Source organism: Lynx canadensis, chromosome E1, assembly GCF_007474595.2.
Source record: "Lynx canadensis isolate LIC74 chromosome E1, mLynCan4.pri.v2, whole genome shotgun sequence".
NCBI lineage: Eukaryota > Metazoa > Chordata > Mammalia > Carnivora > Felidae > Lynx > Lynx canadensis.
Genome location: NC_044316.2, coordinates 15434616 through 15458048, shown reverse-complemented (window position 1 = coordinate 15458048; position 23433 = coordinate 15434616). Strand labels below are relative to the sequence as shown.

The 23433-nt window shown below is 41.9% G+C and overlaps 1 protein-coding gene across 2 annotated transcripts; it reads left to right on the top strand.

Annotated features, from left to right (window-relative positions):
• Positions 1-2: 2 nt before the first annotated feature.
• On the top strand, positions 3-21470 carry GLOD4 (glyoxalase domain containing 4). Of its 2 annotated transcripts, none has more exons than XM_030295669.1 (9): positions 3-128; positions 1999-2048; positions 2851-2971; positions 7680-7824; positions 10422-10558; positions 11325-11411; positions 11687-11800; positions 11890-11976; positions 20003-21470. In XM_030295669.1, the coding sequence occupies exons 1-9, from the start codon at positions 18-20 to the stop codon at positions 20066-20068; spliced, it is 918 nt and encodes a 305-aa protein (XP_030151529.1). In that variant the 5' UTR covers positions 3-17; the 3' UTR covers positions 20069-21470. The 2 variants fall into 2 exon arrangements, with proteins under 2 accessions (XP_030151529.1, XP_030151530.1); XM_030295670.1 differs by lacking the exon at positions 3-128 and adding an exon at positions 2285-2366 and having other exon boundaries at positions 2009-2060.
• Positions 21471-23433: the final 1963 nt, after the last annotated feature.

The following is a 23433-nucleotide window of genomic DNA, read 5'->3' as shown; positions in this document are numbered from 1 at the left end:
GCAGCACTGTACGCCTGATGGGAGTGGCGCCGGTGGGTATGGCTTCTCGTCGAGCTTTGCACTTCGTATTCAAAGTGGGAAACCGCTTCCAGACGACGCATTTCTTTCGCGATGTCCTTGGAATGAAGGTGCAGACAGGGCCCGGAGGGGCTGGCACACGATGGTGGGGACAAATGGGTGTCCGACCTTAGCCTTGGACTCTTTTTAGCCTTGTCGAGTTTTCAGCTTCGGGAAGTGTTGCATGTCACTGGTTGGGTTAGATGACTTTGAAAGGGGCCTTTATTAGTCCTCGACTGTGTGCCCACACACGTTTCTTTCCTAGTTCATTTGCAGGTATTGAGCCTCAGCCTCCTGGGGCTTCCAGCCTGGGGGAAAGACAGTAAACAAAAAGTAATATAATACTTTTCCAGTAAACAACTCAGTCTCTTCCGGTTTGGAGCCTTAAGGTTTAGATTGCCTATTTAGGGCTTTGCTTCTCTCAGGGCTGCTTTGAATAGTCCCTTTTGTGTATTCAAAAGCGCCTGCCCTAAGTCAGAACCCATTCTTTCCAACACCCGGAAGCGCCCTCTCCAGCCCTGAGCAGCTGCCATCTACAGGGATCACCTGGGTGGCAAATGCTGGTGGAAGCTATTGGGGAGTGTAAGCAAGGGCTTTAGAGGTGCAAGAGTGCAATTTAATGCAGAGACAGTGCAGAAGTCGTGGAGTGCAAGGGCGTTACCTGAATTCATCAGTCATTTAAAATACATCCTCCGTGTTTCATGGTCGTGTGTTGAACTTTGTTGACAAAAATGAAAATGACCCTAGTATCTGTCTTCAACTAAAGCTCCTGGCCTAGGTTGGGGGTGGAGTTGAGAATTGGATTTGTACGTAGTACATTGTACATAGTACAGTAATGGAAGTCAAAACTTGGTAAGTGATGGAAAACCACAAAACTCTCCCTTAACATGTTTCCTTATTGATTAAAGGTTGTTATGAAAATTAAATACTGTTATATGTGTAGTATTTGATACATCGTATGTGCTATATAAGTGTTTGCTGCTACTATTACAAAAATACGACAGAAGAGATTTAACTTTGGGCTGGGTCATCAGGAAATAATTCATGGAGACCTTGTGTTTGAGTTGATCTCTAAAGATAGCTAAGATTTCCACAAACCAAGATTAGAGGGAGGAGTATACTAGAAAAGTTGAAGAGCCAATGCAAAGATAAGTTATGTTTGGGAAACACTGCTAGTTTTCTGTGTCTTTAGCTTAGATTACTTAGATGAAGTTGAGATGGGATATCAGGACACTTCTGATAGTATCTTGAATACTAAGAAATTTGGATTTTATGGCACAGTAATTTGGGAGCTGTCTTACATTTTAGAAGAGGGTAATGATGTGATCAGAGCTGTGCATTAGGCACATAATTTTGTGGTGGTATTAAGGAAAAAGATCAATGAAGATGATTTTTAATAGTCTAGGAGAGAACTAATGGGAACTTGAACTTGAGCAGTAGCAGTGGGAATCAAAAAGGAGACTAGAAACTAAGACATTGAGAGCCTACTGTCTGTGGGGTTCTGTGTCAAATGGTCTAATAAATTATCTATTTTCACAACACATTGGGAGACTCAGACCCTAAGCAACATTCTCAGAGTTACACAACTATTGAGTGACATCCAGAATTCCAAATCAGAATTTCTAATGCTGAAGGCCAAACTTTGGTTTTTGGGGGATTTTGTTGGTGTTGTTGTTGTTTTAACTACACAGCACTGCTTCCCAGTGTAAGTAGATTTCACAGCTTTGGTTGTCTCACCCTTGGTGTCAAACTGTTCTTCCTTACCTCTACTGCTTCTAGTCTGGGCAAGATATAAAGCTCATTATCTTTGTCTTACAAGTAAAGCTTATATGTTATTATATATAAGTTATAAATGTTTGTGTTTTAACATTTTAAGTTGTGCTAAATATGCTGTATACAGTACTGTTAACACTTGACAATTTATTGTAATTTCCTTACTAGATTCTGCGGCATGAGGAATTTGAAGAGGGCTGCAAAGCTGCCTGTAATGGGTATGACACCTTGTTTCTAATGTTATTTATTTATGTTGTATTTATTTATATATTTTATTTTTTTTATTTTTGAGAGAGACAGAGTGCAAGCAGGCGAGGGGCAGAGAGAGAGGGACACACAGAATCCAAAGCTGACTCCAGGCTCTGAGCTGTCAGCACAGAGCCCGATGCAGGGCTCGAACTCACGAACCGTGAGATCATGACTTGAGCCGAAGTCTGACACCTAACTGACTGAGCCACGCAGGTGCCCGACCCCTGTTTCTTAAAATCTCATTTAGGCTCTAAATACTCCTGGAGAAGAGAAGACAGTTTCTCAAAGTGAGTATAAGGCAGTGGGATAAATTCAGGAGACAATAAATTAAGGTGGCAACTTCAAGAACACACGTAAGTGTATGTTCTAATTGAAGCAACACTTTATCAAGGGTCTCTTAAGCTTAGTAGCCATAGCAAGCTGGAAAATCCCAAGTCTCACGAGAATTGCATGCTTGTTGATGGATATATATGAAAATAAAGATCAGGTTGAAGAAGCATCTTTATAGGAGTCTGTCCTCTACTTTAAAGAAAGGTAAACAAATCTTTCCCTCGAATAAGTGCCAGACAGATGGTCTTTGGAGCCTCTGCGGTGGGACCCACACACACTGTCCATTGCTGCTTTTAGCACCAGCTGACAGGTCATCTCATCTTTATGGGTACTTAGAGGACCAGAGGTGACTGCCCACTGCTCTGTCCCAAGAAGTCCTTAGGGGAGGCCTGAGGCAGATTTTGTCTGTGTCACTGGGTTCACTTACTTTCATTTTTCTAGGCCTTATGATGGGAAATGGAGTAAGACAATGGTGGGATTTGGACCTGAGGATGATCATTTTGTCGCAGAACTGACTTACAATTATGGCATCGGACACTACAAGCTTGGCAATGACTTCATGGTAAATGTCATTTCATTCTAGTAGATTTTTGGCTGTGCCTTTTATTGAGATCCCTGATACGATGTTAGGTATGATGACTGCTGGCTGAATTGACGGCCTTTGGGTGCAGGTTAGTGATTAGTTTTATGGGGTTTTGTTTTGTTTTGTTTTGTTTTTTTTGAGAGTGAGCGTGCAAACAGGGGAGTGGGGAGAAAGAATCCCAAGAATCCCTAACAGCACAGAACCTGATGCGGGGCTTGATCCCACAAAAGGTGAGACCGTGACCTGAGCCAAACAAAATCAAGAGTTGGTTGAGCATCCAACTCTTGATTTCAGCTCAGGTCATGATCCCAGGGTTATGGGTTCAAGCCCTGCACTGGGCTCTGTGCTGACAGCTCAGAGCCTGGAGCCTGCTTCAGATTCTGTGTCTCCCTCTCTTTACTCCTCCCCCGTGTGTTCTCTCTCTCTCTCTCTCTCTCTCTCTCTCTCTCTTTCTCTCTCAAAAAATAAACATTAAAAAAAAATTAAGCAGCACCTGGGTGGCTCAGTTGGTTGAGTGTCCAACTTTGGCTCAGGTCATGATCTCGCCATTTGTGACTTCGAGCCCTGCGTCGGGTTCTGTGCTGACAGCTTGGAGCCTGCAGCCTGCTTCGGATTCTGTGTCTCCCTGTCTGTCTCTGCCCCTCCCCTGCTCGTGCTCTGTCTCTCTCTCGTTCAAAAATAAATAAACATTGAAGACAAAAAAGCTAAAAAAAAAAAGTTACGACTTAGAAACAGCTTTGACAGAGACAAGACGACTCTGGGGGAATGACTGAACCTTGAGAGGTAGAAGGGCCAGCGTCATGGGTCTGGTCAGGTCCTGATCACCAACCAGAGAATTATCTCTCTTGCGAACTGTTAAGATTGGGCTGCACTATTAACAGCCAGTACTAGTCAGAGAAAAACATGAGAAGCTTTAAGGAGAAAGAGAAGAAGGCATTGCATGCGCTACATTCTTTCATGCAAGAATTCAAGTTACTGTGCATCTAATAGTTATAGTATCTTCCTCTTACTGAGCAGTTACTCATGGTAGATATAATGTCTCTGGGCCCAAATACACAGCAAGATAAGAGGCACTAGTTTTTACTCTCTGCTAAGCAAACCTGCCTCATGCTAGATGTTTATTTTGGTCATTTGCTCTTGCTACTCCTGTTAACTCCTGTTAAAATAATAGTGATATCAAGGTGGAATTTTTAGGAGGATCAAATTATCTATAAAAGTGGTTTGTAAATGAAAAGGACTGTTCAGATGTAACATACTAGTATCTTTGTTTTTCTCTTTCTCACTCTGTATGTCTCTCACTAATTTATTCATTTAATAGGTATTTACTGTGACTTACTGTATGCCATGTACCTGGTTAGGTCCTGGGGGTACAGTAGAATGAAGCATGTTCCCTGGCCTAAGGAGCTTCCTGTCTTGTGGGGAAACAAGTAAAGAGACAAAAGAATGCAGTGTGTTAAGTGCCAGGATTGGGATGAGGACAGGCAGATGTGGGAACACCTGGGAAGAACTCCCAGCTTATTCCCAGAGAGGTGAGAGTGCAGGGAAATCTCTCCAGAAGTGACAGCCGAGCCGGTGAGTGGGGTCGGGGTGGGAGAGTGAGACTTGTGTCTCGGCATGCGCGCAGGCCTGGAGGTGAGAGGCAGCATGGCAGTCAGGGGACAGTGAGTAGCGCAGTTTGTGTCGAGTGAGGTGCGTGAAGACGAAGGGGCAGATGTGAGGCTGGAGAAGTAAGCTGGGACCGCATCACGTGAGGGTGTTCAGACTACATTCTAAAAATAGAGTGAAGCCATTTTTAAGCGGCGGGGATGACACAGTGTGGTGTGCAAGAATCCGCCTGGCTGCAGCACGGAGATCAGGTTGGAAGGGAGCCAAGCTGGAAGTGAGGCAACTGGCTCAAAGAGTGGTATGGGAAGCGACTGGCCGCTCCTTACCTAACCTGGTGGTTGTGGGAGATGGAGAGAAGTGGGTGGACTTGAGAGCTGTTTAGGAGGTAGAGTTAAGAGGATTTGGTGATTGAGTGTATGTGAAAATTTCTTTGTGTTTCTCCTTTTCTTCACTCTCCAAATTTAAATCAGGGAGAGAAGAAAGAGCAAAACCATTTGGCACCATGAACATTGCACCGGCTCCAGTCAGATGTTGACTGATGGAGCCGCAGGGGCCAGAGAGCATGTAGGTGGAGGAGAGCAGCTCGGCTGTTCTGCCCTGGGTCTTCCTGAGAGACTCCGGCAGGAAAGTATCCCTGAGGAAAGGGACCTTCGGTGCTCCTCAGTTTGTGGAACAAAAAGAAAAACAGGGGCGCCTGGGTGGCGCAGTCAGTTAAGCGTCCGACTTCAGCCAGGTCACGATCCCGCGGTCCGGGAGTTCGAGCCCCGCGTCAGGCTCTGGGCTGATGGCTCAGAGCCTGGAGCCTCTTTCCGATTCTGTGTCTCCCTCTCTCTCTGCCCCTCCCCCGTTCATGCTCTGTCTCTCTCTCTGTCCCAAAAATAAAATAAAACGTTGAAAAAAAAAAATTAAAAAAAAAAAAAGAAAAACAGGTTACATAGACCTCCCACTTCTGTAAAGAATCCCTGTACATGAAAAAGAGGAGGATGGGGAGCCTGGGTGGCTCAGTCGGTTGGGCGCCTGACTTCGGCTCAGGTCATGATCTCGTGGTTCATAGGTTTGGGCCTTGCGTCAGGCTCTGTGCCGAGAGCACGGGGCCTGGAGCCTGCTTCGGATTCTGTGTCTCCCTCTCTCTCTGCGCCTCCCCTGCTCACGGTCTATCTCTCTCTCTCTCAAAAATAAATAACCATTGCAAAATTAAAAAAAAAAAAAAAAAGGATCAACAACTTAATTTTTTGAAAAAAGGACAAAAACTGAATAGACAGCCACAGAAACTACATGAGAAATGTCTCTTAAACATTGAAAAAAAAAATGTTCAACTGCCAAGCTGCCATTTGTCACCGATTGGCAAAACTCAAAAAGTGTGATAACGCACTGTGTTAGAAAGGGTGTTAAAAAAGCGCCACTCTCACACGTTACTAGTAAGGGTGTACATGGCTACAGCCTCACTTTGTCACTATCAAAATAATTAATGCATCTATCCTTTGGCCTTGCAGTTTCACACTTAGGAACTTAGTTTACATGTATGTTAACAAATATGTTTAATGAACTATGTACTAAATTACACATTGTGGTGTTTATTCATGCCACAAATATGTATTGAGTGCCTTCTATGTGTCAGGCACAGTTCTAGGAACTTTGGATAACCAGTGAATGAAACAGACAAAAATTTATCCCTGGCAGGGGAATAAAGTCATAGCAGAATAAGGGGTGGTGGGGATTATGGGACAAGTGACTGGTTTTAGTTTTAATGAAGGTTTCAAGGGTAGGGATCAATGAGGAGGTGACATTAGAGGAAATTCTCTCAGGAGAGAAGAGTTAGGCATGTGGTATCCTGGGGAAGAGCAATCCAGATAGAGAACAGCCTGTGCAGAAGCCCTCAAACAGCAGCTGGCACATTTGAGAAAATGCACGGAGGCCAGTGTGGCTGGAATAGACAGAGCAAGAGGAAAGTGAGAGGAGACGGGTCCGAAATGACCTGGGCTCAGATTGTTTTGGGCCTTTCAGGCCATTAGAAGCCATCCCTGAGTGACATGAGGAGCTATCAAGGGTTTTAAGCAGGGGAAAAACAACATAAGGTCGCTGTCTTGAGAGTAGGGTGTGTTTCAGAAATTTTACTCTGGCTGCAGAATGGAGGATGGATTGACAAGACTCAGGGAAAGAGAGGCTGGATTTTTTTTTTTTTTAATGTTTATTTATTTTCAGAGAGCACGTGTGCGGGACAGAGAGAGGAAAGAGTGAGAATCCCAAGCAGGCTCCACATTATCAGTGCAGAGCCTGACACAGGTCTTGATCTCACGAACTGCGAGATCATGACATGAGCCGAAATCAAGAATCAGACACATAACTGACTGAGTCATCCAGGCGCCCCAAGAGAAGCTGTTATGATAATCCAAGTTAGAAGTGCAGCTGGTCTGGGGTGCCTGGGTGGCTCAGTTGGTTGAGCCTCCGACTTTGGCTCAGGTCATGATCTCACGGTTTGTGAGTTCGAGCCCCGCTCGGGCTCTGTGCTGACAGCTCAGAGCCTGGAGCCTGCTTTGAATTCTGTGTCTCCCTCTCTTTCTGCCCCTCCCCCACTCACACTCTGTCTCTCTCTCACAAATAAATAAACATTTTTTTTTTTAATTAAAAAAAGTGCAGCTGGTCTTATCAGAAGACGGTGTACATTTTTAGGTATTTTGATTAAATTTAAATGATACCTTGATAATTGGCTTAAATTACTTTGTTTAGAAAGCAAAAATAAAAAACATCTTAAATAGGTAGCTGGCAAACTAAAGTAAGATCAAGATTTCTGACTAGATCTTTAAAATTAGAAGAGATTATCTTTGTTAAATAAAAATTTTAAACAAAAAACAAAAATGAAAGATTATCTTTGGTGTTAAATGGATCAAACTTCTCTAGCCTTTGAATTTCTGTCCTACAATTCACAACATTTGGAATCTTTGGAGGAGAAATATGTCCGAACATTTTGAATGCCAATTAAATCTTCGGTGGCGTCATGTAAAGGCAGCGGGGTTTTGCCTCATTCTCTTGTTCTAGAAAAGATCCATGGTTATACAGTTGATGGTGCTGTTGTTTGTCACAGGGTATCACACTCGCTTCTAACCAGGCCGTCAGCAATGCCAGAAGGCTGGAGTGGCCACTCAGCGAAGTTACGGAAGGTGTTTTTGAAACTGAAGCCCCAGGAGGATATAAGTTCTATTTGCAGAATCGAAGTCCACCTCAGTCAGGTAATTATAGCGGGATTAGTAAAAGCCCTCTGTCTAACGACATCTTTGATGAAAGGAGAGAGGAGCCAGATTTCTTTCTCCCGTGAAGTCTTTCTGTGTTGCCATGACATGTCTTTCCCAAGCCAGCGTTTTGTTCTTTGAGAAATCATATTTTCATATTAGAACTTCAGTGCATAATTCTAGGGAATCTAAACTGGTTTGGGCTCTACTCTACTGGTAATACCTACTAGGATATTTTCAGCTGTATCAAAATCAATCTCAGACTAGCTGGCACATGAAGAAAACGTTCTAGCTCACGGAGCGGGTATCCTATAGGTAGGAACAGCTCAGTGTTAGTGGACTCAGCATCTCAGCAATGGCATCAAGAATCCAACTCTTCTCTCCATTGTCTTGCCCACGGGGGTCCACCTATCCTAGAGCCGCTTCCCTCGCGGGGAGAGAGAGAGTGCACACATGCACAGGGGAGAGGCAGAGAGATGGGTCGAGGTGGTGAAAACTGAAGACAAATGTACTGAATTTACCATACTCAGAACAGCTCTTCAGGGGTCACTTTACAATATAAAAATTTCCAATGATGTTAAATGTTTTAATAGAACTTTTATTCTTTTTGGAAAAAATAGATTTTTTTTCCTACACAGATAAGCAAAGAAGAAAGACGAAAACAGTACCCACATAGGCAGAGATAATCACTGTTAACATTTTAGAGTGTATCTTTCCAATCATTTATCAAAAGGAATGTATATCTATGTTTGTATGTGTGTGTGTACACACATATATATATGTATATATATGTATATATGTACATATATGTATATGTATGTATATATATGTATGTACACGTATATATGTGTGTATGTATATGTATGTATGTATGTATATCTTATGTTCCATTATAGCGATTCCTATGTATTACATCCAGGAATCAAACAGTGCCTATTGTTGGATGTTTATGTTGTCCTTAGTGTTTCATTGTTACAAGCAACAGTGTAAAGAATGTCTTTGTGCAGAAAGCCCTTCATACATCTACAATTACTTCTTTAAAATTTTTTTTTTTCAACATTTATTTATTTTTGGGACAGAGAGAGACAGAGCGTGAACGGGCGAGGGGCAGAGAGAGAGGGAGACACAGAATCGGAAACAGGCTCCAGGCTCTGAGCCATCAGCCCAGAGCCCGACGCGGGGCTCGAACTCCCGGACCGCGAGATCGTGACCTGGCTGAAGTCGGACGCTTAACCGACTGCGCCACCCAGGCGCCCCTACAATTACTTCTTTAATTGGTGATAATAGGATAGCTCTTTCAAAAGCAGTTTACATTTCTTTAGGCTTTGGGTACATTCTGTCAAATTGCTGCCCAGAAATGAATTTATAATTTACACTCTGCCAGTACTATATGATTATGATTCTTCCCCCTGCCCTATCACAGTTAACACTGAACTTTTAAAATTATCTGCCAGTGAGATGGCAAAATGTTGTGTTTTAATTCCAAATTCTTTGATTATTTGTGAGGTTGAATGTTTTTTCATGTGTTCATTGACCATTCCAAGTCCTTCTTTTGTGGGTTACCGCTTTGTGCTTTTTACCTATTTTTTTAGGATGTTCGTCTTTTTCCTACTAATGTTTAAAGGTGATTTAAATATTAAGGACTGGGGCGCCTGAGTGGCTCAGTCAGTCGAGCCTCTGAGTCTTGATTTCAGCTCAGGTCATGATCTGACAGTTCATGGGTTTGAGCCCTGAGTCAGGCTCTGTGCTGACAGTGTGAAACCTGCTTGGGATCCTCTCTTCCTCTCTTTCTGCCCCTTCCTTGCTCATTCTCTCTCTCTCTCCCCCCCTCTTTCTCTCAAGAATGAATAAATAAACTAAAAGAGGAAAAAAGTATTCAGGACTTTTTGTCATATATGTTGCAAAAATGTTTCTCACTTTGTCATTTACTCTTTGATTATCATTTTTTTTTCTTTTCTTGGAGGGGGGGGTGGTTGTTGTCTAGGAATTTTCCATTTCATGTGATTAACCTAATACATTTTTTCTTTCCTGGTTTTTCTACCTTTGGGGTCAGGTTTAAAAAAAAATCTTTCTACACCCCAAAATTGTAGCAATAATAATTGTAATAATAATTGTTTTTAGTATTTTCATGATTTCATTTTTTTTTTTTAACATTTATTCATTTTTGAGAGACAGCACAAGCAGGGAAGGGGCAGAGAGAGAGGGAGACACAGAATCCGAAGCAGACTTCAGGCTCTGAGCTATCAACACAGAGCCCAGCGGGGCTCGAACTCACAAACCGTGAGATCATGACCTGAGCCAAAGGCGGATGCTTAACCCACTGAGCCACCCAGGCACCCCATGATTTCATTCTTTAAACTAAATCCTTTAATCCATTAGGAATGTATTTTGCCATTTCGTTTAAAGGTGTAATTTTTCTAACCAAATGACAAGCCGGCTTTCTTCATGCCATTTTTTGAATAATGTGCACTTTCATACTGACTTATCATCCCTTTCTTATCGTAAACTGAACTCATATATACACGAGCCTGATTTAGTCTTCCTGTTCTATTCCACTGTGCTGACCTATCCATTCCTACTGTTTTATTACTCTCCAGATCCTATATTAAAAGTAACTCTAGCAGTGTCTGATCTTCAGAAATCCTTGAACTACTGGTCTAATCTACTGGGAATGAAAATTTATGAAAAAGATGAAGAGAAGCAAAGGGCTTTGCTGGGCTATGCTGATAACCAGGTGAGTGATCTTGGAGAGAAGTAATCTGTTGCTTTGAGTTTGGCTTACAAATGAGGATCACATGAAGGTTATTCTCAGAGTTTTTTCACAGTGACTCAATATTTACATAGGTAAGCAGAAAAAAGAAAATAAAAATTGCTGATAACCATCACCCATATATTACCTTTGTTTATTTTTAGGGCTATAACCTTTCAGAAGTGGAATTGCGGAGTCAGAAGTGATCATTGATTTTCATCTTTTTTTTTTCCCCTTAAATAACCTAGCATTTGAACATGATTTAGTCCGTGCACTCTGACTCAGCAGGTCTACTCCCAGGAATTTATTTTACGGACGTACTCACCATACACGTGCACAAAGAAATGTGTACAAAGTTATCTGTTGCAGCACTGTTTGTAATAGCAAAGGATAAGAAATAACCTCAGTGTTCTGTGCATTAGAGGAGTAGTTCAATAATTTATGGTTCATCCATAGAATGGATTACTGTGCAGCTGTCAGAAAGAATGGGGTGAATCCTTACATGCTGTGACATAGTAACATTGGGTAGAAACAAGGGACAGAATAATGTGTAAATTATGCCACCGTTTGTGTGAAAAAAAAAGAAGATCTGTGCATGCCATGTGTCTTCCAGGAAACTGTTGACTAGTTGCCACTGGGGAGAGTAGAAGGGAGCGTTAGTTTTAACTTTATTCCTTTAGTACTGTTTGAATTTTTTTTAACCATACATATAACGTGTTCCAAAAAATAAACCTTTCTTATTTCTTTTCAGTGTAAGCTCGAACTACAGGGTATCAAAGGTACAGTTGATCATGCAGCAGCTTTTGGAAGAATTGCCTTTTCTTGCCCCCAAAAAGAGGTAATGTTTGGTCCTAGATCTTTGGTTTAAGCTCTGTGACTAGCTGGTTGAACCTGCTAAGAATGTCGCCCCCCCCCCCCCTTCTTTCGGTTCATTCTGATTGTGGCTTTGGTATCAAGTTCAACAGTTGTCTCAAGAGCAGCTGAGATAATAAAATCAAACACATGGTGCCCGAGTTCTCTCTGGTTGATCTCATCCTCCCCCAGGGCTGCTGAGGACCACGGCTTGAGTGGTACATGACCCCTTGCTCACTTTGCCTCTTTGTCTTCCTCAAGTTATCAGACTTAGAAGACTTAATGAAAAGGGAGAACCAGAAGATTCTGACTCCCCTGGTGAGTCTGGATACCCCAGGGAAAGCAACAGTGCAAGTGGTCATTCTGGCTGACCCTGTAAGTATTACTCAGGGAAGGGATGGGCTGCACCAGGGGTTTCTGCAAGGTGTCTTTCCGCCAAATTTCTTTTCTCTTTATTGCGGTAGGATGGACATGAAATTTGCTTTGTGGGGGATGAAGCATTTCGAGAACTTTCTGAGATGGATCCAGAAGGAAGCAAATTGTTGGATGATGTGAGTCTCATTTCTGACTTTATATTCCCACAGGCCCACCGGGGATGGTCTTAAGTGTGTGGGGGAAGGGCCAAAGCAACAGGCTCCACAGCTATGTCTTTTGCTGTTGGGGTGACTTTTGAGCCAGGACTATGTGTTTTCATTGCCACCCATATGACTCTTGTTTTGTTTGAAGATTTTATTTTTAAGTAATCTCTACACCCAACATGGGGCTCAAACCCACAACCTTTGAAATCAAGAGTCTCACGCTCTACCGATTGAGCCAGCCAGGCACCCCTAAAATATTTTATGTTTTTATTTAAAAAAAATTTTTTTTAACGTTTTTATTTATTTTTGAGACAGAGAGAGAGACAGAGCATGAACGGGGAGAGGCAGAGAGAGAGGGAGACACAGAATCGGAAGCAGGCTCCAGGCTCTGAGCCATCAGCCCAGAGCCCGACATGGGGCTCGAACTCACAGACCGTGAGATCGTGACCTGAGCCGAAGTCGGACGCTTAACCGACTGAGCCACCCAGGCGCCCCAAAATATTTTATGTTTTTAAAGTAATCTACACCCAACGTAGGGCTTGAACCCACAGCCCCAAGATCAAGAGTCGCACGCTCTACCAACTGAGCCAGCCAGCAACCCCCCCCCCCCGCCCCCCTCGTGACCCTTAACTGGGTGCAGCATTTGTCCCTTTGCATGTGCTCAGGCTGCCTCGGCAACCACTGCTGCTCTGCTGTATGCATCATGACTCTGCTTGCTAAGGGAAATGCCCGGATGCACCCCCTCACTTCTTAGCTCTTTTGGTCCCCTCATCTCCAATCTACACTGCCACTCCTGTCCTTTCCAGTGAATGGTTCTCCTCCACACACAAACAAGCTTTCAAGTCTCCCATCTTTTAAAAATCTTTTACCCCCAAGGGGCGCCTGGGTGGCGCAGTCGGTTAAGCGTCCGACTTCAGCCAGGTCACGATCTCGCGGTCCGTGAGTTCGAGCCCCGCGTCGGGCTCTGGGCTGATGGCTCGGAGCCTGGAGCCTGTTTCCGATTCTGTGTCTCCCTCTCTCTCTGCCCCTCCCCTGTTCACGCTCTGTCTCTCTCTGTCCCAAAAATAAATAAAAAAACGTTGAAAAAAAAAAATTAAAAAAAAAAAAATCTTTTACCCCCAAACCCCTTCTCCATATTTCTTTTTTTTTTTTTTAATTTTTTTTTTTTTAACGTTTATTTATTTTTGGGACAGAGAGAGACAGAGCATGAACGGGGGATCTCTGTATTTCTTTTAAAAAAATCTGCCCACATACCGTTTCTACTTCTTACCCCTTTCACACTTCAGCCTGTTGTGCGCTGGCTCCTGTGACTCTGTGAAACGCTCATGTAGATGTCACCCATGACCTCCGTCTTGCTTAGTCCCACAGCTACTTTTCTATCTTCCTCAAACTCAGTCTTCAGCAGCATCCAAAGCAGTTGTTGTACTCCAGCTCCTGGCACACACCGGGTGTGTAATGGGAACTCTGCGAGTGCTCTGTTGATGATTAAAGGAATGAATCAATCTGTCCTGGTTCTGTCACTTAATATCTGTGTGACTGACCTTAAGTGATTTGCTTAAATTCTCTGAACTTCAGTGTTGTTTTCCTTTAAGAAATCTCTGTGTCCAATGTGGGGCTCGAACCCACAACCCCCAAGATCAAGAGTTGCATGCTCAGGCACCCCTAAACTTCAGTTTTCTTACCTAAAAATTTGAGAAAATCGTATTAGCCACCTCCTAGGATTGTCGTGTGGCTTCTAGAACGTGGCAAACTGCTGACATAATAACAGACATTCAGTTAATGTTAGCGAAAGCAAGAGACAGAAAATGTAGCATTTATAAATTTTATCATGAAGGAAAGGAGAATGTCAGGCAGCCTCTCAGGTGGCACATTCGTTAGACTCTTTTCCTTCTTACTTTTTCATATCACTGACCAACTTCGTCCTCTTTCGAGCTCACTCCTGCTTTGGTCTTACAGATCCTGCCATCTTCATATTTGACAGCTTTGCAGACACAGGCATGGCTTTCTGTCTCATTCCAAAATGATTTACGTGTGGTCCCACTTTGGCTCTTTTATTCTCATGTACCATTCTTCTTCTCTGAGTCCTCTGGTTACCTCTGCACTGAGCTGCAACCATCATTCTCTGACCCTCTTTTTTTTTTTTTAATTTATTTATTTTGAGAGGCAGCGAGAGCAGGGGAGGGGCAGAGAGAGGATAGAGAGTCCTAATCAGGCCCCCGCACTGTCAGCGCAGAGCCCAATATGGGGCTGAACCCATGAACCATGAGATCATGACCTGAGCTGAAAACAAGAGTTGAACACTTAACTGACTGAGCCACCCAGGTACCCCCATTCTCTGACTTCTAATTTCTAGTCCCTACTCCTCCCTAAGCTCCAAACAAGTATTTTTTGTTGTTGTTACTGAGGTAAAATATACATGAGATTTTTTTTTTTTTTTTTTTTTTTTTAAGAGAGCTTGAGCAGGATAGAGGGGCAGAGGGAGAGAGGGAATCTGGGCTACCCAGGAGCCCCTGCCTAGAATTTAAATAAACAGAAATTTAGTGTTCAATTTTATAAGTTTTGACAGCTAACTCTTCTCATACAACTGCTGCTCAAAATATAGAGCACTTTCATCATTGTAGAAAGTTCTCTCGTGCCCATTTCCAGCTAGTTCCCACCAACTACTACAGTAGCCAACTACTGTACTGATTTCTGTCACATTATTTGTGTTTGTCCTTGGACTTAAAAATGGAATCATTCAGTAGATATTTTTTTGTGCCTGGATTCTGTCACCCAACATAACATTTTTGAGATTCCTCCATGTAATTGTACATATCAGAGTTCTTTTTTCTTTACGTTTATTTATTTCTTAGAGAAAGAACATGAATGGGGAGGGGCAGAAAGAGAGAGAGAGAGAGAGAGAGAGAGAATCCAAAGCAGCCCAATTCGGGGCTCAAACTCACAAACTGTGATGAGATCATGACGTGAGCCAAAGTCGGATGCTTAACTGACTGAGCCACCCAGGTGCCCATGTTCTTTTTTTTTTTTTTCAACGTTTATTTATTTTTGGGACAGAGAGAGACAGAGCATGAACAGGGAGGGGCAGAGAGAGAGGGAGACACAGAATCGGAAACAGGCTCCAGGCTCTGAGCCATCAGCCCAGAGCCCGACGCGGGGCTCGAACTCCTGGACCGCGAGATCGTGACCTGGCTGAAGTCGGATGCTTAACCGACTGCGCCACCCAGGCGCCCCGTTTTTTTTTCATTGCTGAACGGTATTCAATTTTCTGAATATGATGATTTGCTTACCCATTCTTCCAATGGTGGATATTTGAGTTATTTCCAGAGTTTTATCTATTTATAAGGAAGACTACTATGAACGTTCTTTTTTTTTTTTTTAAGTTTCTTTATTTTGAGAGAGAGACAGAGAGCACGAGTAGGGGAGGGGCAGAGAGAGGAGGAGAATCCCAAGCTGGCTCCTTGACATTAGCACAGAGGCTAACACGGTGCTTGATCCCACAAACTGTGAAATCATGACCTGAGCTGAAATCAAGAGCCAGATACTCGACCAGCTGAGCCATCCAGGCGCCCCTACTGTGAACACTCTTGTGTGAATCTTATAGACATGAATCATTTTTCTTGGGTAAATCACCTAAGAGAGGAACTGTTCTTACTTTGTAAGAAACTGCCACCACTGTACAAAGCAGTTGAACCATTTTACGCTCCTACCAGCCATGTACGTATCTGAGAGTTCCGACTTTTCCACATCCTCATCAGCATTTGTGCTCTTCTGGGTTTTTGTTTTGGCTCTCCTAGAATATGTACAGAGGTTTCTCAGTGTGGCTTAATGTGCATTTCCCTGATAACTGTTGATGTTGAACACCTTTGCATTTGCTTATTGCCTATTTGCATATCTTCCTTCGTGAATTTTATGTTCAAATCTTTCATCCATTTCTTTCCTTAGTAGATTTTATTTTTAATACTTGATGATTAAAAATTCCAGAAACACATAGGAGAATACAGCAAATCCCTATGTGATTGTCACCATTCAACTCTGCCATAATCTTTCATCATTCCCTCCATCCCACTTTTTTTTTCCCCCTGGGGAATTTTAAGGCAAATCTTAGATGCTGTATTTCAGTCCTAAATACTTAAGTATTTTATACATTTTAAGATGACTTAAAAGAAGTAAAAATTAAAAAAAATAAAAATCAAGAAATTTTCTTATATACCATATTGATATTACACCCAAAAAAATCAATGCTATATCCTTAATGTCAGTGAAGACCCAGTTTTTGTTAAAATTTCCCTGAGCATCCAATGCAGGGCTCCATCCCACAACCCTGGGATCATGACTGAGCCAAAATCAAGAGTCAGATGCTCAACCGACTGAGCCACCCAAGCACCCCTCCCTATGTATTTTTTAATTATATTTAATATAATTGGACTATATCAATACAGAACAATGTGTATGATCCACTGAGTTTCATGACAAACAGATTAGAAGACACACCTCTGATCTCTTTTACATCTTAGCTATTCTAGTCTATAATCTCTAAATATGAATGTATTTCCATACTGTGTGTCTGCTCACATGACTTTATTCTCCTGGAATGGCCCTTCTGTCATTTGAGTTTTTGCTTATTTTTCAAGGCCTGCTCAAATCTGTTTTTTTTTTTTAAATCTCATTGATTTATTGGAGTTCTGGAAGCAAGTCATTTGTTAAATCTCTACAAATGCAAGTACTATTCCCAGTCTATGGCTTGCTGATTTATTTTAACACAGTCTTATAAGAACAGAAAAAATTTTAGTCTCCAAGTATTTGTTATCTTTCCACATTTTTTCTTGTGGTTGATTGCGAGTTTCATAGTGTTGTGGTCTGAAAATATGCACGGTATGATCTCAATCTTTTTGTACTTGTTGAGGGCTGATTTGTGTCCCAGTATGTGATCTTTTCTGGCGAATGTTCCACGTGCACTTGAGAAGAATGTGTATTCCACTGCTTTAGGATGAAATGTTCTAAATGTATCCATTAAGTCCATCCGGTTCAGTGTGTCATTCAAAGCCATTGTTTCCTTGTTGATTTTCTGTTTAGATGATCTGTCCATTGCTGTAAGTGGGGAAGAGCAGAAAAAATTTAAGTCCAGTTTTATCAGCTTTTTTTTATGTTTAGTGCTGTCTCTGTCCAGACTAGTGTTAACAGCCAGCAAAACCTCTTCACCCAGATATCCATGGGCATTTCAAAAAGTAGAACAATTTAGGGGCACCTGGCTGACTGACGTGGAAGAGCATGCAACTCTTGACCTCAGAGTTGTGAGTTCGAGCCCCACATTGGGTGTAGAGATTACTAAAAAATAAATAAAACTTTTTTTTTTTTTTCTTTTTTTTTTTAAGCAGAGCAATTTAGGGGCGCCTGGGTGGCTCAGTTGGTTAAGTGTCTGACTTCAGCTTAGGTCATGATCTCACAGTTCATGAGTTCAAGCCCCGTATCAGGCTCTGTGCTGACCTCTCAGCCCTTGGAGCCTGCTTTGGATTCTGTGTCTCCCTGTCTCTTTGCCACTGCCCTGCTCATGCTCTGTCTCTCTCTCTCAAAAAATAAACATGAAAAAATGTTTAAAAAAAGGTGGAGCAATTTAACATGTTTATCTATTAGAAGGAAGACTGTTATGAACATCCTTGTATAAGTCTGGTAGACATGTTTCATTTCTCTTGGGTAAATACCTAGCAGTGGAACTGCTTTTACTTTCACATTTAATAGGCTTTTTATCTTAGAATTGTTTTGGAATTAAAAAGCAATTTTTGAACATTGTTTCTCCTCACCCCTAAGTTCTGTTAGCTATTTAGTCACCAAGAGGTGTGAGTTCCACTCTGAAATCTCGTCTATCCACTTCCCTTTGGAAAGGGCCCTCATTATCACCTATAATAGTGCAAAAGCCTCCTCTCACCTTCCAGCCATCCCTGCTGCCAACACCAGCTTTCTAACACATAAATCCAGTAATTTCAAAAACCGTTTAGTCTTCTCATAGCTCCTGCTGCCTCCAGGATACATTCCAAACTCTGACAGAGCATGGAGCGTGTCTGGCCCTTCCCTACTATCTGATCCGTGCTGCCCCTCTCCCACCCTTCCTCCTGTTCTAGTCCCACTGAGCCGTGTATATTCACCAAGATGTATCTTCTTGCCTCCACCCGAAGGTTTGTCTCCTTCCTTCTTAGTCAGCTCATCCTTCGGAACTCAGAAGCTTTCTTGGATCCTCCACACCAGTGTTTGTTGTTTCCCTCATTTTTTATGGCTCCTAAGTGACAGAAACTTCTGTACCTTTGTCGGTTTTCTCTTATTTTGCATACCTTGATTTTCAAAAACCTTTTTATGTTCATCAAAAGAAAGTCACATAACGCTAAGATTTTATATAAGTCAGTGCGACGGTGTCTAGTCCCATCTCTGAATCCCACCGCCCAAGACAGCCACTTTCACCTTCATGGTTTCTAAATAAAAAATACATAGACTTCTGTTTCTTCATTTTCAGTGGCAGACACCATCTTTGCACTTCCTGCTGAGGTATATGAGTCTTTTTATACCATTTCTCCAACCACTTAGTTGTTTTCTTTTGGTCTGATATCACCTTGTTCATGCTTCTCTTACAGCAAATGCCCTACGAGACACACACATGCGTGCTCCCTCATGCAAAATAGTTGTCTCCATCTGAGTCCTCAGTTATTCTGTGTGCTCCTCAAAGCCTCAGACTAGGTCTCTGCCACCACACCCGAACCTAGCATAATACCTGGCTCATAATGAAAACTGACATTTTTAAAGGTATTTCTGGGGGCGCCTGGGTGGCTTAGTTGGTTAAATGTCTGACTTCGGCTCAGGTCATGATCTCGCGGTTTGTGGGTTCGAGCCCCGCATCGGGCTCTGTGCTGACAGCTCAGAGCCTGGAGCCTGCTTCAGATTCGGTGTCTCCCTCTCTCTGCCCCTCCCATGCTCATGTTCTGTCTCTCTCTGTCTTTCAATAGTAAATAAAGGTTAAAAAATTTTTAAAAAAAATAAAAATAAAAAAAATAAAGGTATTTCTGTACTTGATTTTTGACTGAATAAATTAATATATATCCTTACCAAATACCCTTTTAGCATATGCATGTTTTTATTACAGGAAGTTGGGGTTTTTTTTAATGTTTTTATCTTTTTTGAGAGAGAGAGAGAGAGACAGAGAGCGAGCAGGGGAGAGGCAGAGAGAGAGAGAGAGAGGGAGACACAGAATTCGAAGCAGGCTCCAGGCTCTGAGCTGTCAGCACAGAGCCCAATGTGGGGCTCAAACTCACGAACTGTGAGACGATGACCTGAGCCGAAGTTGGACGCTTAACAGATTGAGCACCCAGGTGCCCCTGGACAGGAAGTTTTAAAAGACTTGGGTTCTAAGCCTAGATCACTCTATAAGCCCTTCTCCATGGTCTCAGCCTCATGGAATAATAAAATAAAAGCACTCTAGTGGAACCAAAACATATTCACAAGGCTTCCTTTTTAATTAAGAGGCCCCAAACTAACCAAACAGTACCAACATCAGTAGAATGGTATCAGAGGAGTCATTGTAAAAGCAAATCATTCCAGGTTTAATGGCTAAAACATGAAAATAGCTTTTCATATCTGGTCTCGTAACACTGAGTCTCATTAGCACTGAAAGTTCTTGAGAGCCTACCCAGACGCAAAGAGTGACAAGCCTTCTGTTCTACCAAGGACCCCGCAGACTAGTGTGCTTGCTCCTTGCTCTCTGATCAGTCAGCTGTCCAGCCACACCCCCTGGCTGCACGCTTTACCCTTCGCTCTGCCATGTGAGAATCTGCAAACAGTTGCTCGAAACTCATCAGCATCCAGTGAAATTAAACATAATACTCTATACCGAATGAATGCATTCAGTATATTGTAATTGTTAATGACTGTGGACAATGCACTTGCAGTGAGAGGTACCAAGTGGACTGTATGTTTTGTTTTATAGACTTAAATATATATTCCAATTCTCTTTCTATAGGCAATGGCGGCAGATAAAAGTGATGAGTGGTTTGCTAAACAAAATAAACCAAAGGCTTCGGGTTAACAGAAGACATCTCATGGAACAAGCATTTGTGATTCCTGTCTAGCACCTGCAAGGCCTGATGTGTCTGTCCATGCCTGATAAACCCTCTCACAACTTGGTTGTTTCCTGTACAGGCAAGGAGGCTGGGGTGGTGAAGATCTGTGTGTTTTAATCTTTGAAAGCTCCAAGACACATTTAGAAATAAAATCTTACTGTTGTCAGTCCCATTAGAGGAGAACTCTTGCTGTAAGCTGCGCTGTCACTGGAATGGCACATTCTATGTGTAACTCTAGTGGATTAGAATTATTTTCAGCCTGGGCAACTATGTGGGACATGACCTTTGGTTGGAGATGGAGGGAATTTTGATAAGCTATGGCAGGAATACTTCCAATACCATGATAGTATGCTCTTCTAATGCCTTCCTCTGGCAGGCCTTGACAGTGAAACATTTTAAAGACATTTTTTTCATTGAATCAAAAGATTTGACTAACACCCACACATTCCTTGCGTTAAAATTTTGAGTATCCAGAGAAAACAGATGGAAGGATCTAATGCGTTGTGCTGCTACATGCCTGGCTTCAGGCCACTTTCTTTATATAATTTTTCTAAATCCTCACAAGAATTTCAATTTCTTAAATATGGATTAGATTTCTTAACTATGGATTAGATTATTTCTTCAGCCTGAAAAATTTTATTTTAACATTTTCTTATAGTTTTCTGTTTGGTTCTGCAGAACAAATTTTAATGACTGGAAACAGAATTATATTGGCCATATTTATTCTTAAATGGTTTTTGAAAGTATACTCCTGAAATCAAGTTTTTATACCAGCCATAAGATTCATTATTTGAAATGGTTGTGGCCAGGTTCTAATTATAGAGAAGAAACTGAGGAGATTGAAAAGGGCTGGCTCAGAGGTTCCCAGTTCCAGAATAATATGGATGAAATTACCTCAGTTATTCTCCCTTGCTGGCAGGAAATTTCAGGGTTTCAGTTCATCTTATAGGGTGGTCTTACCTTCACTGACAGAAAGCAGTCCTTTTCCAGCTCCACAGCACTTTTCATTCAACTTAAATTCCCTGTCTTAGGGAAGCAATCACGAGGTTCAAAGCAAACCAAGTTTAGATGTTCCTTCCCTAAACAATTGGTTCACCTATTTTCACGTACATGGGGAAATTATTGTGTAAATTTTGAACAACCAAACTTCTCTGTGTCTCTTTGACTAAGATTTGTTAATTCTCAGATTTCCCTTTAGCTTAATGAGTAATTCTTGATGTTTATCTCTGGTACTACTGTTCTTGTACAAAGAAACTATGCTTTTCCCAGTGTATTAGGCTGCTGACATAGGCCATCTGAGTTTGTTATTATAAATTAAGTGGTTTATGTAAGTACTGAATGACTAAACACATACTGGATTTCTTTTTATTCACTTCAATTTTAATATACCAGAATTTTCCTCTCTTAAATTACAGCTATGCATGAGAAAAGTTAATGCTGTTTATTCACCTGGGACATTTTGACACTACGAAATAAGCCCCCTTTTATCTCAAGCCAGTCATTTTTCTTTAGCTGCAATCTTTAGTATTGTGTTCATCCTAAAACCATTTAGTGTACAACTTTGGCCTTTTATCAAGGAATCCAAAAGTTTGCCTCTGCCCAGTGTAGCTAGTGATTTTAGACCCCAGGTATGATTGCTTTCCCACCTCTGGTATGCTCCACGAGAAAACAAAGTAATAAGAAAGATGGCTTTGGGAGCACCGGGGTGGCTCAGTCGGTTGAGCGTCCGACTGTTGGTTTTGGCTCAGGTCATGATCTCACAGTTCGTGGGTTCAAGCCTGGTGTCTGGCTCTTTGGTGGCAGTGCAGAGCCTGCTTGGCATTCTCTCTCTCCCTCTATCTCTGCCCCTCCCCTGCTTGTGCCATCTCTCTCAAAGTAAATAAAACCTAAAATTTTTTTTCTAAGAAAGAAAGAAAGAGAAAGAAAGATAGATAGATAGGTAGATAGATAGTTTTACCCAAGTTGGTGTTTTAAGCCAGATGAAGCTGGAAAGTTCTTGAGCTTCTTCAGGGTTGTGTTTTCAGAGCAGTCATTTTGTTTTTTGGCCTTGAGGGGTTGTGGACTTCTAGCATATTAAAAAAAAATTTAATGTTTATTTTTGAGAGAGAGAGAAGAGCAGAGAGGGAGACACAGAATCCGAAGCAGGCTTTAGGTTGTGAGCTGTCAACACAGTGCGTGACGAGGAGCTCGAACCCACGAGCTGTGAGATCGTGACCTGAGCCTAAGTAGAATGGATGCTCAACCAGGTGCCCCTAGCATATTAAGTTTAAATTCAAGTTTCCCTAGGGTTAAGTCCAGAGAGATTTAGAATGGCTATGTTGCAAGAGTTCCCCTAGCTTAGGCCAGAGAGTTAGTATGAAGTCCATATTTGTTTGACATCTTGGTGGAATTAGCGAAGTTGTGGATATTCATTGCTCTTTTATGTGACTTTCTGCCCATCTCACCTGTCACATGTTTCCATTGTGGCTTAGCAGAGTTTTTAGGAGGGGCTCCAATTTGTGCACTGAAATTTATGGTGAGAGTTAATGGGAACTTGCAGTTTGGTCTAAGATTTCCTACCTTTCCTTTGGGAAGTTCATAGGAAATTTACTCCAGCCTTAATGATCAACAAATACTTTTGCCTCAGGCCTCTATAAGAAATAGAGTCAATGATTCAAAAATCAAAACAATATAAAAAGGTATACTTTGAAAAGTCTTGCTCCTACCTGTCCCCATCAATCCCATTCTCCCTGCCTCCTACTTATTAAGCATACAAATATACTTATGTTCTCCGATTCCTCCAAAAATTTTAGCACACTGTGTACATACTTTTGTTTTGTTTTGTTTTGAGAAAGTACATGCGTGCATGCACCAGCAGGGGAGGGGCAGAGAGAGAGATTCTCTCTCTTTTTTTTTAAATTTTATTTTAGGGAGAGAGAGAGTGCAGGCAAGCGGGGAGAGGGGCAGAGGGTGGGGGAGAAAGAGAGAGAGAGAGAGAGAGAGAGAGAGAGAGAGAATCTTAAGCAGGCTCCTAGCTCAGTGCAGAGCCTGACACAGGGATGATCTCACAACACTACAGTCATGGCCTGAGCCAAATTCAAGAGTTGGACATTTAACTGACTGAGCCACCCAGATGCCCCACTTTTTTTTTTTTTTTTTAATAATGCATCTTATGGTTTTTTTCTACAGTCCTAACTATGGTGTATTTTTACTTTATCAGATTTTATATAATGATTTACAGAATGGTATGGCTATACCTACAACTCCTGAGTTTATACCATATTTTGGAGCAAGATACTGTTTTGTTTTTTTTTTCTTTTTTTTAAGTTTGTTTAGTTTTGAGAGAGAGAGA